Genomic DNA, 17,414 nt, shown 5'->3' on the forward strand with positions numbered 1-17,414 from the left:
CTCTCTTCCTTTGCCCCCCCCTCTCTTCCTTTGCCCCCCCCCTCTCTTCCTTTGCCCCCCTCTCTCTTCCTTTGCCCCCCTCTCTCTTCCTTTGCCCCCCCTCTCTCTTCCTTTGCCCCCCCTCTCTCTTCCTTTGCCCCCCCCCTCTCTTCTTCATCTTTTTTTCCCCTCTCCCTTCTTTTCTTTTTCCCTTCCCACTGCTCCCCAGTGCCTTTCTCTTTGAGAAGGGAAGTTCTGGTCATGTAAAATGGAATTTCTTCCATTGAATTGAGCAGGAATGGTCTTGGGGAAATGTTACTCCCTTGTACAACTGTTTCTGTGTGGTGGATGCTTACAGAATACCTCTGGCTTTTTGCCTTTTCAAACGTGATTTGTGCATCAGCACAAAGTAGTTCTTTTTGAAGTAATTTTTTTTATCCATCAGTATAGGTAAAAGAACATAATTTGATGTTTCCTATGAGATGTCATTTTGTTATTCATTTTTCTTTGACATATTGGTAGCATAGCAATTGCCTAAATCACATTATTGGGATTTATAGTATGTGCATAGTCATTACACCTGGCTTCTCTGCATTGCCTCTGCTCTTTGTAGCATGAACAGTTCTGGGTAGATGTTCTTCCTTTTAATATAAACGATCATATTCATCCATCTTTTCTGTGGTACTTCTACAGTGGCCATAAACACATGCACTAAGGGAATCACAGAATGGTAGGAGTTGGAAGGGACCTCCAGGGATCAAGTCCAACTCCCCTGCCCAAAGCAGGATCACCTGCACAGGTCAGGCTGCACAGGAATGCATCCAGGTGGGATTTGAAAGTCTCCAGAGAAGGGAGACTCCACAACCTCTCTGGGCAGCCTGCTCCAGGGCTCCATCACCCTCGCTATATGTTGAGGTGGAACCTCCTGTGTTCTAGCTTGTACCTGTTGTTACTTGTCTTATCACTGGGCAACACTGAAAAGAGACTGGTACCTTCATCTTGACACCCACCCCTCACATATTTATAGATACTGATCAGATCCCCTCTCAGCCCTCTCTCCTCCGGACTAAATAGCCCTAGGTCTCTCATAGGAGAGATGCTCCAGTCCCTTAATCATCCTCATAGCTCTCTGTTTGACTCTCTCCAGCGAATCCCTGTCTCTGCTGAACGGGGGAGCCCAAAACTGGACACAATATTCCAGGTGTGGTCTCACCAGGGCAGAGTAGAGGGGGAGTGGAACGTCTCTAGACCTGCTGGACAACACTTGTCATAATGCATCCCAGGATGCCATTGGCCCTCTCGGCCACAGAACACGTTGCTGTCCACTAGGACTCCAAGGTCTTTCTCGGTGGAGCTGCTTTCCAGTAGGATGACTCCTAGTCTGTACTGGTGCCTGTGTTATTCCTCCCCAGATGCAGGACTGTGCACTTGCCCCTTATTGAACCTGAGGGGGTTTGATGTCAGAACCATGACTTCTGAACAGGTGCAAAAAGGAGAAGGAAGAAAACAGAACTGTTTAAATCCATTCCTTTGTACACAGCATTGTATATCAAATGTGGATACAGTCATGTTCATCCTTTCTGATTTGATCTCTGACTCAAAGTGAAAGCAGCTGCCTGGAACAGCACTTTTCCAACCATGGATGTTAACAGTCTGAGTGACCTTTGTTTTGCCTGTGTAGCTTAAAGCTGTGATTAGTGATAGGAACACATGTGCTAAATTGACTGCAAAAATCCCTTGTAATGTGGGGTTGGCAGGAATTGTCTTTAATTCTTGCAGATTGGTGTGCTTCCTGCTGTGAGTACACCAAAGACGATGAATCTGCTGGTGGGTCACATCATAAGCAGTTCTGCTTGTGCCTGAATTCATTACTTGAGTTACTGACAAAGAGTGATCAGGTGGAAAGGAAATTTGCCCCCTAAAAAAGGGCAATAGAGGGAGCTTCTTTTTAACACCAGTAATCACTGTCTTTAAAAGACTTGCCAAATGATTTAGTCCTCCATTTTTGTTTCCAGGCTTGAATCCCTGTGGCCATGCAAAAGGGATATAGCTTAATGATTGTGAGTTCATGAACACATTCACTCAACAGTTGTAGTGTGTTCTGCAAGCAGTGATCTGCCACAGACCTTGAAGCTGGATTTTCAGAACATAGAGCAGAGGTTGCATTGGAAATTACTTCTGATCATCCTGCCTAGGCAGGTAAAGAGGGCTGTGAAGACTAAATCACCCAGTGGAGGAAATGGGGACCATAGTAAAGAGACAGATTTGGGGTTTTCAGAGAAGGCTCTGAGGAGACCTTATTGTGGCCTTCCAGTATCTTACAAGAAAGCTGAGAAGATACTTTTTAGGGTGTCAGGTAATGATAGGACTAGGGGGAATGCAACAAAAGTAGAAGTGGGTAGATTCAGATTGGATGTTAGGAAGAAGTTCTTCACATGAGGGTGGTGAGACACTGGAACAGGTTGCCCAGGGAGGTGGTGGAAGCCTCATCCCTGGAGGTTTTTAGGGACAGGCTGGATGTGGCTCTGAGCAACCTGCTCTAGTGTGAGGTGTCCCTGCCCATGGCAGGGGGTTTAAAACTAGATGATCTTTGAGGTCCCTTCCAACCCTAATAATTCTGTGATTCTATATGTGCAGCTTCTGAGGGAGATCCAGCAGCATACTTGAGTGCCTTCTGCTTGAAGCTGAAATAAACAAACTTGGATGTTAAAGCTGCAAACGAAATTACAAACTGTAATTTAAATCATAGGCACTTGAAATGTATGAAATGTAGCAGCTTCTGAAACATCTAGTGTTGACCACTCCATGACAGTCCTCCAGTGCATACACTGTAACCAAAGGATCTGAATACTGAAGTAATCCCTGATGTGAAAGTAGACTTCTCGGTTACTCCATGATTTAATTGTAAGGATCCACAAAAGGCAACTTAGAAAAGCAAACCAATTGTAAGTAAGCTTAGGTTTTGCTCTGGACCTCTGGTGGAAGATGACTAGATGGTCCCTGGCTCAGAAGGAGTCTAAGGTGTCCTGGTGTGGAGGTCACAGTATTTTCTCCAAATTGTTACATGATAGAATAGGAATAGGAATGGAATAGGAATAGGAATAGAATAGAATAGACCAGGTTGGAAGAGACCTTCAAGATCATTGTGTCCAACCTATCATCCAACACCACCTAATAAATTAAACCATGGCACCAAGCACCCTATCAAGTCTCCTCTTAAACACCTCCAGTGATGGTGACTCCACCACCACCTCAGGCAGGGTGATATTGTACCATAGAGGAAAACAGAAGAATGAAACAGGTGTGTTCTGGAGGTGTATCTGAAAATCAGAAGCATTACACTAGAGCTGTAACAGTAGTTCTCTGTAAGTTCTCCCAAGTCACCAATAATTGGGTTTTGGCTGCTTGTGGATTTAATGCCTCCATGAAGTGCAGTATGTTTGCACATCTAATATTAACCCTTCTAATTGTGTCATTAGACCTCCAGGGCTTGAGTTGCTGGAGCATGTCCAGAGAAGGGCAACAAAGCTGGGGAAGGGTTTGGAGCTCAGCCCCATAAGGAGAGACTGAGGGAGCTGGGGTTGCTTAGCCTGGAGAAGAGGAGGCTCAGGGGAGACCTTATTGACATCTACAACTACCTGAAGGGAGGTTGTAGCCAGCTGGGGGTTGGTCTCTTCTCCCAGACAACCACCAACAGAACAAGAGGACACAGTCTGAAGCTGTGCCAGGGGAAGTTTAGGCTGGATGTTAGGAAGAAATTCTTCATAGAAAGAGAGATTGGCCATTGGAATGTGCTGCCCAGGGAGGTGGTGAAGTCAGCATCCCTAGAGGTGTCTAAAAGGAGACTGGATGAGGCACTTAGTGCCATGGTTTAGTTGATTAGATGGTGTTGGGTGATAGGTTGGACTGGATGATCTCAAAGGTCTTTTCCAACCTGCTTAATTCTATTCTATTCTGTTCTAAGTTCTCCCAAGCCACTGATAATTGGGTTTTGGCTGCTTGTGTATTTAATGCCTCCATGAAGTGCAATATGTTTGCACATCTAATATTAACCCTTCTAATTGTGTCATTAGACCTCCAGGGCTTGGCCACAGGCAAATAGAGAATTTGTAGTCCCTGCCCCAAACACCTTGGAATTTTAATTTTCAAGGCAGGTAGTTAATAAGGTATTAGCCCATTATGATAGGGGGGGTGAGAGAGGAGGGTTGGGGAACAAATGCTGTGCACGCTACAGTGTTCAGAATTTGGGGCAGAGAGATGAATTCAGCCCAGCTCCCTTAATGATCTTTCTTATTTTAATTTATCAAGAACCCTTTGGGGACCTAGAATGCTGCTTATTTATTTTTGCTTAATAATCAGCTTTCTGATATTCAATATTTCTGATATTTGATCTGAATGCACTTGAATGTTATGAAGTGGGATGAGCTAGAGCTGCTTGCAGAAGAAGAGTTAAGATAGCATCCCAAAGTGCTGTGAAGAGTAGATTCTGCTACTGAATTACACAGATACAGCAATACACCGAGAAGCAAGCAGCAGGGGTGGCTGAAACCGAAATGCCTGGGAGCAGCTGTGTGTATATTTAAGAATTCATCTAACAGCTCCTTTTATATGCTCTCTCACTGAGGTGAATAAAGAGGACTTTTTAAAGCAAGGAACGTGAAGCAAGGCATATTTTTGGTGCTGTTGGACATAAAGTAGGGTAGATTCAAGCTCTTTGTTCCACCCAAGCTAAAACTGAAGTGTGAAATTCAGTCTCCCACCTCCCATGGCATTTTCTCTTCGTAGGAGTCAGCTGCTACAGGATGGATTGCATTCTGTCTCCTGTGCTGACCAGAAATGCCAATGCAGCACTATGAATATTTTCTTAAAGCAAAACAGGCACCTGGTTGTGATGTGTTTTGGTTTGGATGAGTAAGCATTTAACAGTGGGAAAACTGCTGAGTCGCTCAAATCCTTGAGTGGTCCTTCACCCTCTTACTGCTACAATTTCTCTTCCCAGTGGAGTTGAACATGGCCACAAGTCTACATGCAAATATTAGAGTTGCTTATCTAATCCACTGAAGTACAGGGGGTATAGCATGTAAAAGATAAGCATAACACCTGTGCAGATTAGGCACTCAGAGGTAAACAGGAGCTCTTAGAACATTTCTATATTCAGAGTACAGGTGCAAAATACACTTTCTGTTGGCTGACAGGCTGATGGAGCTGGGGCTGCTCAGCCTGGAGAAGAGAAGGCTCTGGGTAGACCTAATAACAACCTTCTAGTACATGAAGTGGGCCTACAGGATGGATGGAGAGAGACTGTTTACTTGAAGGCATGTAGGGATAGGACAAGGGGCAATGGCTTCAAACTAGAGAAGAGCAGATTTAGATTGGATGATAGGAACAGGTTCTTTACCATGAGGGTGGGGGAACACTGGAACAGATTGCCCAGGGAGGTGGTTGGGGTCCCACCCTCAGAGATATTCAAGGTGAGGCTTGTCAGGGCTCTGGGCAGCCTGATCTGGTTGAGGATGTCCCTGGTGACTGCAGAGGGAGTTGGACTGGATGACCTTTAGAGGTCTCTTCCAACCCAGACCATTCTATGATGCTATTTATGCAGTGTCCAATATACTTTTGTATAGCTTCACTGCATATATCATGTGGTGTATATATAGTGGAGATGTGGTCAGATTTTTAACACTTGATTGTCTCTGCACTGCAGCTTTCTATGTCTAAATGAATAGTGTAAAATCACACTGAACACTTCAAAGGTTAAATCTTTTTTAAGATGACTGAGAACTATTCATGCAGCCATGGTGAAGCAGCTCAGTGTTATCAGTGGACTAGAGGAACCATACAGCATTTGTCAAATAGCCATTGCTTCAAAAATAAGCAGCACCTTGAAAGCTTCTTAAAGCCCTCCCCCCCCCACCCCCCCCCCCAGCAAAGTGTGTACTAGTGTATAGAATAGTAAAATCTGTCCTAGAGATGGAATTATATCTTCTGCTCACCTCCAGTCCCAGACATGAAAACAAGGTTCCCTTGGTGCAAATAACTCTGATCACATGATTAACTGGGTGATGTGAAGTAACTGAGGTGTTGGCAAGGACCAAATATTTGAAAGCTATGATTATACAGATTCCTCCAAGGAACAGCTTATTAGAAGCTCTCCTGTAGCCAGAGAATATCATCTCTGTTCTGTGGTGTCTTGCAAGGCACGGAGTGACAGGAAGAGAAAGCAAAAATCCGATAGTAAGGAACAAGGCCACCAGGGTCATGTCATTTGTTGCCAGCATACACTGTCACTGACATTCTTAGTAAGGACATTCTTCCAGTCTATTGATGTGGTGGTGGTGTTTTTCTTCTTCCAGTGTGTGGCTGTGACTTGGCACAAGGAGGGTTTTTCATTAAGAATGGGGAATACCTTTGCACCCTGGATTACCAGCGCATGTACGGCACCCGCTGCAACGGCTGTGGGGAGTTCGTGGAAGGTGAAGTAGTGACAGCCCTGGGAAAAACCTACCATCCAAGCTGCTTTGCCTGTACTGTTTGCAAGTAAGTCAAACCTCCCAACTAGCATAGCATGAGCCTAGTACAAAAAAAATGGGGAAGAGCATCATCATGAGACATAAGTCTCGAGAGGTATTTGTCTTTGGGGGACATTTGGCTGGAACAGATCTACTGCAAGTGTGACTTTGAGGGTCTGTATAGTACCACTCATTTATCTGGGGGACACAGTTTCACTATTACCTGTCATCCCCTAGTCTCAAAGTTACTCTCACACATGAAGGAACTGCCTATCAGGCTGACATGGTGAGATGATGGACATAGGCTGAGTTGGGTTCAGGTGATCAGCCCAGCGTGATGGGAGAAAGAAGGTAAGGCAGACTTCTGGATGCTACAGTGGAGAAGCCATTTAGGCTACAAGAACAGGTAAACAATTGAAAACACCCTGGAGACTCATTTTCACATCATGTAATAACACATGGCTTTGGGACAACTGGGATTCCCCCACTTGTCCCCCCGTACTATTTCTTGTCACCAGTTTTCAGTTCTATATGGAATAAAAAAGTTTGCTAAGGCCATGTGAGTGAGACAAAAGACCCATGATATTAATTTAGAAGACTGCTGGCTGAATCTTCCATATGTTCTGATAGTGGAAGTAAAGTGATATTGTGGTGCCATCATGATTCTACACAGACCTAACCATGTTAAGTGTGTATTTACTATATACTAAGCTGAAATTAGGATGGGCATCAGGTTGTTAATTTCCCCAGTTCTGAGCACTGCAAGTGAAATGAACTTTCAATGTAATGCCTGAGGGCCAGGTAAGGAGCATCAGAGGGAGATGTAGGTAGATTTCATAGAGAAGGAGAACCCAAAATACAGAGTCTGTTGCTTTGCAGTCTTGAAGGGAAATAGGACAGCAGAGTTCTCCAGAAGTCAGTACCTGACAGCAGTTGAATTGTCCAAACCTTAATGCAGGAGGATGACATGAACAAGAAAGGCAAGAATCTATGTTGTGAGAAAGTACCTTGTTGGAGATCGCCTCATATGATATGTCTGAGTATCAATGTGGCAGACTTACCATGCTCTACCCCTAATCTTCCATAGCTATCTCCAATGAGTAGTCCAAGTACTTTGGCCTGTAGCCTTATTCAATAACTTAACTTATTCAATATTTTCTTTCTATTCCAAGGCTTTTGATTGTTTTTGTTTCATTTTAAATAGTGTGTGGCTTTACTGCATCTTGATAACCATATGTGTGTACTTCAGTTTTATTTCCCAAGGACAGTGTGAAAGTAGGTGACACAGCATGAAACATGGCACCAATTTTCTGTACATTGACTTACATTCATCTTTTTATATTGAATGAACCAAAGATGAGTCACTGAAATAAATTAATGAAAGGTAGTGTTGCTGATGATTTATTTATGACCCACTTAGGAACAGCAGTGGAAAGGAAACTAGAACAATGCCTTAAACATTTTGGTTTGTGGAACAAGCAGATGTTCATTTGTTCTGCACAGTTTTGGAGTGAGGTGTGGTGTAGAGATGTCTGTATTCAGCAGCTAAAGCTACTTGCTAAAGATTTGGAGGTAATGAACCTTCTCATTTTAGTGAAATACTCATACAAAGTCGTTCATCCTCTATTTTATACACCAAATAAGATCTACAGCAATGCCAACTTCTGTCCAATGCACATTCTTAACATTTTGTTGGGTTCAGCTTTCCGAGCATGGTGTATTCACCCTCTAGCTTCCTCCTCAAATCTGCACAGGTGGCAATTACTGTGGTGGGTCTGTAATGTAGATACCCATTTGAAATCTCTAGGAGAACAAATGTGGATGACATTTCAATTGTTTTGCAAACTGCTACATCCACAGTAACAGAGTCCTGTATTTCATTGCTGAATACAGATGCAATCGTGCATGAGTCACTAGCTCCACATTGCTTCACTAGCCTGAAGACCAATTCCTGTTCTTTCCTTGAGCTCCCCTCTGTACTATTTGATATCCACAACATCAGGCTGAGACCATCACAAACGTAGCTGTTGTGTCTAAGAGAATTTCACTGTCTGCTCTTTAGATAAAGTGTGGTTTTGATAACTTTTTCAGACCAAAACACATGGCAAGTCTAACCTCTGCTCTGCTTGCCTCCATGAATTGGATTTTTTCCAATGCCTGGCTCTGCCAAGGCCACGTCGCTGAAAGTATTTGGCCAGAGTTTGTGTAAAATATTGATTGCACTGGGGGAAGGCAGCAAACTCAGGCACAGGAAACAGAGGATAATTTTTGGCATAACCTTTGCTAAAATATTGTTTTCTCTATAACTCTCCAGGCGTCCATTTCCACCAGGTGATAGAGTTACCTTTAATGGAAGGGACTGTCTCTGTCAGATGTGTGCTCAGCCAATGTCCTCCAGTCCAAAGGAATTGTCTGCTTCAGGCAGTAAGTATGCCATCTTCTTTCTGGAGCCTCTCACTCATCAACATTTGGTTGAAACTAATTTAATGCAATCTTTTCTTTGTTCCCTTTTCCCCTCCTCACCCCCGCTTTTTGTTTCAGTCCTCTGAAATGTGAGCTATCTCTGGGAACCTTTTTGCTTTCCTTTGTCCTCCCCCCTTCGTTAAAAGTGTCTGCTGCTACAGGTGGGAAGGGACAGGCATTTCAGCATGAACAAATGACTTTTCCCCAATGACAGGGATTTTAAAAGGGCTGACTTTTTTCTCTTATAGGCACTGAAAAGTATCTAATAGATGAAACCTGACATTTCAGAGCTGATGGATTCAATTATTTTTAATGTATAATTGCACGGGTTAAAAAGACAAAAGAGGACAAAGTTGGAGGAAATTAATTTTGTTCTACTATTTAACACTTCAGTTTAATTAAGTTATCCTTTAAATGGAGTGTTGCCAGGATTATGCTCCAGAATGATACCATAATAATACTGTGATCAGAAAGCATTGTAAAAAGGCAAGAAAACAAGTTAAAGAGAATGAAGAAAGTTTGGGAGGGAAACTAACCTGGCTTACTGTTGGGTTTTCATTCCATTAAAAGATAATTTGTGTGTTACTGATCCTGATCTCTGCCTCCAGTAGTTAATTTTTTTCCATGTTTGGAGAGTTCTGATTTTTGCTGGGTTGTACTCAGCATTTCAATCTGTAATGATTTACCCAGTACAGTTTTGTAATTCAGAATGGCTGGACTCCTCCTTGTGACTCTAGGTAGTTTTCCTTCAGTGGTGGAAGCGCAGTGTATTTTCTGCTGCTACTTGGCTCTGAGCTCCTAGGATTACAAAGTACAACGTGAAGGCAAAGTTGGATAATAACCGTGCTGAGTGGATGAGTCAAGTGAATCTCAGGTTATCTGACTTGCCTGAGACAATGTAATCAGACACTTAGCAGATGAGAAAATGAGAGACTCTTCTTGTTATCACGCCTTGCTGTCTGTTAAGTAAAATTTTTCCACTGTAACTGTAAATTTGGAGCTGAAAATGCACAGGCCTAGTCAGTTAAGGAAGAATTTAGGAACCTGAGGAAAAAAACCTTACAAGACTTGCAAACCAGCACAGAACTGTAGGAGGCACTTCAGGCACCCAGAGAGTCCTTCTCAGACAAAGGCATGACGGGGAAATTGTATTTGAATCACTGATGTTTAGGAGGCATAATGGGCTAGGAACTGCCAAGCTTTCTTTCTTGAATGCACAAGAGGTGCTGTGAAAAATAAAGCTGTGAGCAGAGCAGTCAGAGATCTTCATCACTATAGGGTAGGCACAAGAGGTGGTGCCAGTGGTCTGTGCTGGTGGAACCCAAACCAGTAGTCTTCTGGCTCACAGAGGGGGGGTCATCTTTGAAATGCTGCAGAGTTATGTGTCTTTGAACACAATTCAAGACACTTCCCTCTTCCTCAGACAGTATTTTCCCTTAGGTATTCCCCTTCCCTATTTCCATGATAAAGCACTTCAGTAATAAGAGCTTTCTGTATTTATCTGCCTGAGGCTGAGCCCTTTCTCTCTTGGTTCCTTGTCTGGGTGCTGGTAAGAAAGTTGTCCTTCTGATTACCGTTTTGCTGAAAGGTTGGGTCATTTGAGTGATGTGCATGAACTAATTAAGAGATTGTATTTCAGACAGTGGACTTTCTAGGTGGTTAGGAAAAAAGAATAGAATAGAATAATAGAATGTTGGGTTTGGTTTTGTGGGGTTTTGGGGATTGGAACTAGATGATCCTTGTGGTCCCTTCCAACCCTGACTGATACTATGATACTGTGATAAGAAAAAACCTCCTTATCCAAAAGAAACTGAAGTGTTGCAACCAGCAGCAAGAGTTTTCATTTGAAAACTGCATCTTTTAACATGATGGCAGAGGCTTGCACATTTCCCTCTTCTTTGGTGGCACAGATAGTGCCCTATATATGATGAGATATACAGGGATGATGGGGTTCGGAAAGAAGCACAGGGGAGCTATTGCAGCTTCCCTTTCTTTGTAACAGTCTCCTCTGTGAGCTGAGAGCATTACAGTCCAGCCAAGACATGGACCAGATTTTCCAAAGTGGCCAGTGTTACATGTGCATAAATAATCTTTGGTGCAGCTGCTCCCTGCCCAGCCGGCATCCACATGGAGGTTTCACAATGCTGTTTTGTATGTTGGCCCTTATCTGTTTTGCACATTATGTTCTGGTTCAAAGAATGCAAGTTCTCTGGGACAAATGCTTTAATGCCTACCAGTACAGAATCTAAGAGAGTTGGATCCTGGCTCACAACTGGAGATCTTAGCTCTATTGTGATATAAATAATGAGCTTAATGCCTAAAGAACTTGTGGGAGAAAGATGTCTGTGTTAATTATTCTTATCTCTTCCAATAAGATGCAGTCAATAAAGCTCCCAGTAAATGTCTGAAACTTTGAACAAGGTCTGTGGTAATGTTGAGCCTCAAGTCTTACCAGTTGAAAAAGCTGGGCAGGAAAAAATGGGAATCCTCTTTTGCCTTGCTGCCCTGAAAGTGTGTGTGTGGGGGGGGAGTGAGGTTGTTTCAAAAAGACAATAAAGCATCCGAATGGAGCAGCAGCACATTTACTTTGCATTCCTCCTTGGCACGTTCTCCAGTTCTTAATGGAGTTTTGTATTTGGGACATAAGTGTCCTTTCATTAGGTAAAATGCAGAGAGTCGTTGCCAGTATTCAGAAGAAACAATGTCTGAGCTGATTTATAGGCACTGTGAACTTCTCCATTAGAAGTGGATGCAAAATCCCTTTTAAATACAGTTCTTGTGAAAAGTCTGCAGCTAGGATCTTATTTGTGGACTGCTGACACAGTTTTAATGATTTTGTTCTTTTTTTTTTTCCCTTGAGCTGTCTGAAAAGTCCCTCAAGTACATAGGGAAGACTCAAAAAGAGAGAAGAGTTGGCTGGCTGTTTGCTGTTTGTAAGCGAGCGACCTGCGGTGATTTTATTAGTTGGTTTTGGCTTGAAAGGGTAGTGTGCAACACCTAACATGGGATTTTGAGTTTATTCTGTGGAAATACCCTCCAGTTTCACACTGCATGTCGAAGCTACAATGCTGTGTAAGTATTGCACGAATACTTGGCACAGATGTGGCTAGGCTTTGTGTGTAAGCCACCGAGCCCATTTTTGCCTTAATCACAGTATCATAGTATCACTTAGGTTGGAAAGGACCTTGAGGATAATCGAGTCCAACCTATCAACACAGACCCCATGACTAGACCATGGCACCAAGTGCCACGTCCAATCTCCCCTTGAACGCCTCCAGGGACGACGACTCCACCACCTCCCTGGGCAGCACATTCCAATGACGAACAACTCGTTTGGTGAAGAACTTTCTCCTCACCTCGAGTCTAAACCTCCCCTGGCGCAGCTTGAGACTGTGTCCCCTTGTTCTGGTGCTGGTTGCCTGGGAGAAGAGGCCAACCCCTTCCTGGCTACAACCACTTTTCAGGTAGTTGTAGAGGGCAATGAGGTCACCCCTGAGCCTCCTCTTCTCCAGGCTAAACAATCCCAGCTCCCTCAGCCTCTCCTCATAGGGCTTGTGTTCAAGGCCTCTCCCCAGCCTTGTTGCCCTTCTCTGGACACGTTCAAGTGTTTCAGTGTCCTTCCTAAACTGAGGGGCCCAGAACTGGACAGAGGACTCAAGGTGCAGCCTAACCAATGCAGAGTCCAGGGGCACAATGACTTCCCTGCTCCTGCTGGCCACACTATTCCTAATGCAGGCCAGGATGCCATTGGCCCTCTTGGCCACCTGGGCACACTGCTGGCTCATATTCAGGTGGCTGTTAATCAGCACCCCCAGGTCCCTTTCTGTTTGGGAGCTCTCCAGCCACTCTGACCCCAGCCTGTAGCTCTGCATGGGATTGCCGTGGCCAAACTGCAGCACTCAGCACTTGGACTTGTTGAATGCCATCCCATTGGACTCTGCCCATCTGTCCAGTCGGTCAAGGTCCCTCTGCAGAGCCTTTCTACCCTCTAACTGACCAACATCTGCCCCTAACTTTGTGTCATCTGCAAACTTGCTGATGACTGACTCAACCCCCTCATCCAGATCATCGATGAAGATGTTAAAGAGGAAAGATGAATCCCCCAATATCCATACACTTCTCCCAATATCCATACACTTCAGTGAATGCCCTGGGGAACTTGGGTGAGCTCACCAATTTCTGCTTTTGAATATGCAGTTTTGAAAGGTAGCCTTTAAAACCCTGTCTATAATTTTGAACCTTAAGGATTTAGTATTTTTGTGTGTGCTGTAACACAGATTTTCTCATTCCATTATTCCTGGCTTGTACAAAAACACTGATATATCTGTATGGCTTTCAAGCCTTCATGCCTGTATATAGGTACTGGAGACTCAGCTGATGATTTGGGGGACTTGCCAGAAGGGATTGAGGTAGTCTTATACCTCTTTTTTCCCCCTCTCTTTTTATTTACCATATCCTAAAGATGTACCACAGACATCACTCTGGATTGACTTCAAACACTGATTTTAATCATGTTTTACCTAAGAACCTGGAAAGCTTGATTAGAATAACTGATTGTAACCATGTTTTACATTTAGATTTTTAATTATAGAAGGCTAATTGACAAGCATGAGGAAGCTCCATTATCTGAACACATTTACTTCAGCGAATATAGCTCTGCATAAATTCATCATTCTTTAACCTCTATATTTTTCCCTAATGACTATTTTGGTTCATGATTTATGTCAAGCTCTATTTGGATGGAAATTGAAATTTAATTAATGCATAGAAAAGGATTGTGAACTTTATTTTGGTTTACTTTTTTAATTGTAAGAAACTATCTGAAATGTGCAGTAAAATCTATTCTTGGGACTGCTGATTTGTCTGGGGTCTGTAGCCTATAAAAGTGTCTACTTTGGGTCACAATGTCTTTAAAGACTTTCAGAGTGGCAGATCATAGAGTCATAGAATCAGTCAGGGTTGGAAGGGACCACAAGGATCATCGAGTTCCAACCCCCCTGCCATGGGCAAGGACACCCCACACTAGATCAGGCTGGCCAGAGCCTCATCCAGCCTGGGCTTAAACATCTCCAGGGACAGGGCCTTGACCACCTCCCTGGACAACCCATTCCAGGGTTTCACCACTCTCATGGTGAAGAACTTCCTCCTCACATCTAGCCTGAATCTCCCCACCTCCAGCTTCATTCCATTCCCCCTAGTCCTACCACTACCTGATAGCACAGTATCACTAAGGTTGGAAGAAACCTCAAAGATCATCAAGTCCAACCTGTCACCACAGACCTCATGGCTAGACCATGGCACCAAGTGCCACGTCCAATCCCCTCTTGAACACCTCCAGGGATGGTGACTCCACCTATATACCTGATTTTGTTCAGAGGCAGGAAAAGGAAAATAAATCTGATTTCAGATCCTGTTTGGATTTTTAACTTGAATTTAATTAATTTTAAATAGTTTTGAATTCTCCTTACGTTAATTGAAATTTGATTGTAATAAACTTGCAAAGTAACTACATTTATGGCTTAACATATTGAGCATAGAGTGGGTCTGAACTTTTACCCTGCCCCTCTTTTTAATAATGAAATAAACAAATCAACCTGCATGGAATTAAACAAAATTCAGGCAAATGGTGCAAACCCAAACACAGTTATGTTTCATAACTTACTCAATTAACCTCCACTTACTCAGCTATTTCTATTTTTACAAGGCCAGGTGTGTTCACTGCTGCTTTGGATCCTCCTCTGAGGTATAGAAAGCATTGTTACAAGTGAACTGCTGGGTGAGACAGAGCAGCAACTGCATTGAGAATATGCAGGCAGGGCAGGAAGTTTCTGATAGATGAATTTTCTATCAGAAAATGTTCCTTCACAAAAAGGACTATTCTTCAAGAGGGTGTTTTCAGTCCTCTTTGCCTCTTTCTTTTGTGTACTTCTGTGCTGTGTGTAAATAGGGCAGAAACAATTGTGAATAGACTACACTAGTGTACTAACTATTGGTTCTTACTTGCCTCTCACTGTAACCCCACCTTGAACTTGAAAATCAAAGCAAGTCCATCTCCTTGGCTTTTACTGGAGGAGTACTGATCAAAAGGCAATTCTAAAGATAGTTCTGGGTGAAGTGCAAGGAATTGCTCAGTAAATGGAGGCTGCACAAGGAGGTGTCACTAGCTTGGAAAACATGACCTTAGGAGAGATCCCCAGAGATGAGTATCTGTGAGCTGTCATGTTCAGAAGGCCTGCCAGGTGGTAAGTCAGGAATCAGAAGTAGCTTAAAGAATGTGAAAAGTAAATTAGTTGTTAGCCAGACCATAGTTTGCCATGGATTATCAGGGCATAAAAACCTTCCTTAAAGTTTTTATTGTTGGAATTGCTTGTTTTCCAAGAGTAACCACTGGGAAGTACCCAAAATAATCTGCAGATGAAGAGATGCAATGTGCTGTTGCATGAGCTGGCTATTACACAGTGAAGCTCATCTGCTAGCTGAGCAATACACTTGGGTTCTGTGAGTTAGACTTGTGCATTTGGATTCAGCTGCAACTGAGTACTGGAGTGTGGTAAAGGAAACAACCAGTTAAAGCCTACCCTCAGCTTAGATGTACCTGGCTGTGGTTTAGCCTTCAGAATAATTTTACACCTGGGACTCTGGGGGTCCTAAGCTAGGAAAACTGAAAAAAAAAGCCACCTTTTACAGGAAATGAAACTCTTCTCTTAGATAATTTGTAGCATGTCTGCTCTTTCTTCCTCCTATTTCATTCAGCCCTTGGTTTTCAGATATGTATGAAAGATGGGGTTTGAAGAAGGGACAGAGGCTGATGTTACAAAAAAAGACTGACTTTGGGGTATGTTGCTTGCAGGGGCCAAGTGCAGGAGGAAGAGGCTAAAAGGTCAATTGTTTTGCCTCCTTTGGGAAGGAGGTGTAGAAAGATGTGAAAAGAAGGGAAATACTGTTTGCTTACCCTGGGTAGAAGGCTAACATAAATACTTACATCAGTACAGAGGGGAAAGGGAAAAACTTCTTTGCTAAAGCAATGTTCCGTTAATGAACTAGAGCTGGGGAAGAGCATTCATCATTCCAAATCACTTTAAATTGCATCAGAGGAGGAAAGAGCTATTTACAGTAGTGACACATCCAAGATGTATATCCACCAGCTTCTTAAAAAGGCAAGTCAACGTTAGGCACTCACAGATGGCTAACAGGGACTTGTGTTGCAAGCGGGGAACACCACTTCATGCCATTGTGATGCCTTTCCATATTTAATCAACTAAAAATTTGATTTCCTCTTCAATATTTGTTTTGAAAATATCACTGTTTCCCAACTGGCCATGTAGAATAAACTGTCAAAGCTATATACTCCACTTCCCACGGGAAATTCATTTCCCTCCTTTGTGTGCACTCAGCCTCTTATTGTGAGATGTTAGGAGTACAGGGTTGCCCGCATGGGTTTGTTTTGCCTCTAGCAAAAGGGCAACAGTGCATCTTGTTCCAACAAATATTTCCCATTCTTGCACTGGCAAAGGGGAGGGGTCTGGCAATGTATTTCTTGATTCACATACTCAGATCCAAATCCTAGATGTAAAATTCTCAGTATTGTATGTGCTTCTCTGGCTTGCCGAACACATCGCTTCCCTGGTGACGGAATGGGCTGCCCAGGGAGGTGGCAGGGTCACCATCCCTGGAGGTGTTCAAGAGGGGATTGGACGTGGCACTTGGTGCCATGGTCTAGCCATGAGGTCTGTGGTGACAGGTTGGACTTGATGATCTTTGAGGTCTCTTCCAACCTTAGTGATACTGTGATGATCGAATGGTTATGCTTTGCACTTTGGAGGCATTTATAGTACTGTAAACTGAACAAATGAGTTTCTGGGTTTAGTTTTGACAGAAATGTCTTAGTAATCTGGAAGAACCTGTGTGATACCATCAAAACTTTTACAACAAGGCTTTAAAAGGTGTTGTCTGATCTGTGGTTAAAGGGTGGCTGAGGTAGAACCTGGCTCCATGAGTAATTATAATTGTGCAACCTTTCCGTTGTCACAGAAGAATTATTGAGGTGTAAGCTATTTTCCAGTGTGACTAGGAGGTATTTACAATTACATTTCTTGATCTTCTGGATGTGAGGAGGAGGTTCTTCACCATGAGAGTGGTGAAGCCCTGGAATGGGTTGTCCAGGGAGGTGGTTGAGGCCCCATCCCTAGAGGTGTTTAAGACCAGGCTGGATGAGGCTCTGGCCAGCCTGATCTAGTGTGAGGTGTCCCTGCCCATGGCAGGGGGGTTGGAACTAGGTGATCCTTGTGGTCCCTTCCAACCCTGACTGATACTATGATACTATGATTCCAGTAGTATTCACCTTTCTTAACTTCCAAATCACTGGTCCTCATCACTTGTTCTTTAGGTCCAGCTGTGTTTGACAACATGTTTCTGTGCAAGTCCAACAAGAAGTTATTCACTTCTTAAACTTAAATCATGGAA

General features: G+C 43.3%; 1 protein-coding gene across 11 annotated transcripts in view; it reads left to right on the plus strand.

Moving 5' to 3' along the window:
* Positions 1 to 17,414, plus strand: part of ABLIM1 (actin binding LIM protein 1) — a 229,556-nt gene that overhangs the window by 121,723 nt on the left and 90,419 nt on the right. For all 11 annotated transcript variants that reach the window (XM_068139313.1, XM_068139314.1, XM_068139303.1 and 8 more), the window contains exons 3-4: positions 6,333 to 6,516; positions 8,803 to 8,912. In XM_068139313.1, the coding sequence (XP_067995414.1) occupies positions 6,333 to 6,516; positions 8,803 to 8,912 (294 nt within the window). The remainder of the gene's footprint in view (positions 1 to 6,332; positions 6,517 to 8,802; positions 8,913 to 17,414) is intronic.

The sequence above is a fragment of the Melanerpes formicivorus genome, unplaced genomic scaffold (genome assembly GCF_026170545.1).
Source record: "Melanerpes formicivorus ecotype bairdi unplaced genomic scaffold, bMelFor1.0.p_v2 SCAF_6, whole genome shotgun sequence".
Lineage (NCBI taxonomy): Eukaryota > Metazoa > Chordata > Aves > Piciformes > Picidae > Melanerpes > Melanerpes formicivorus.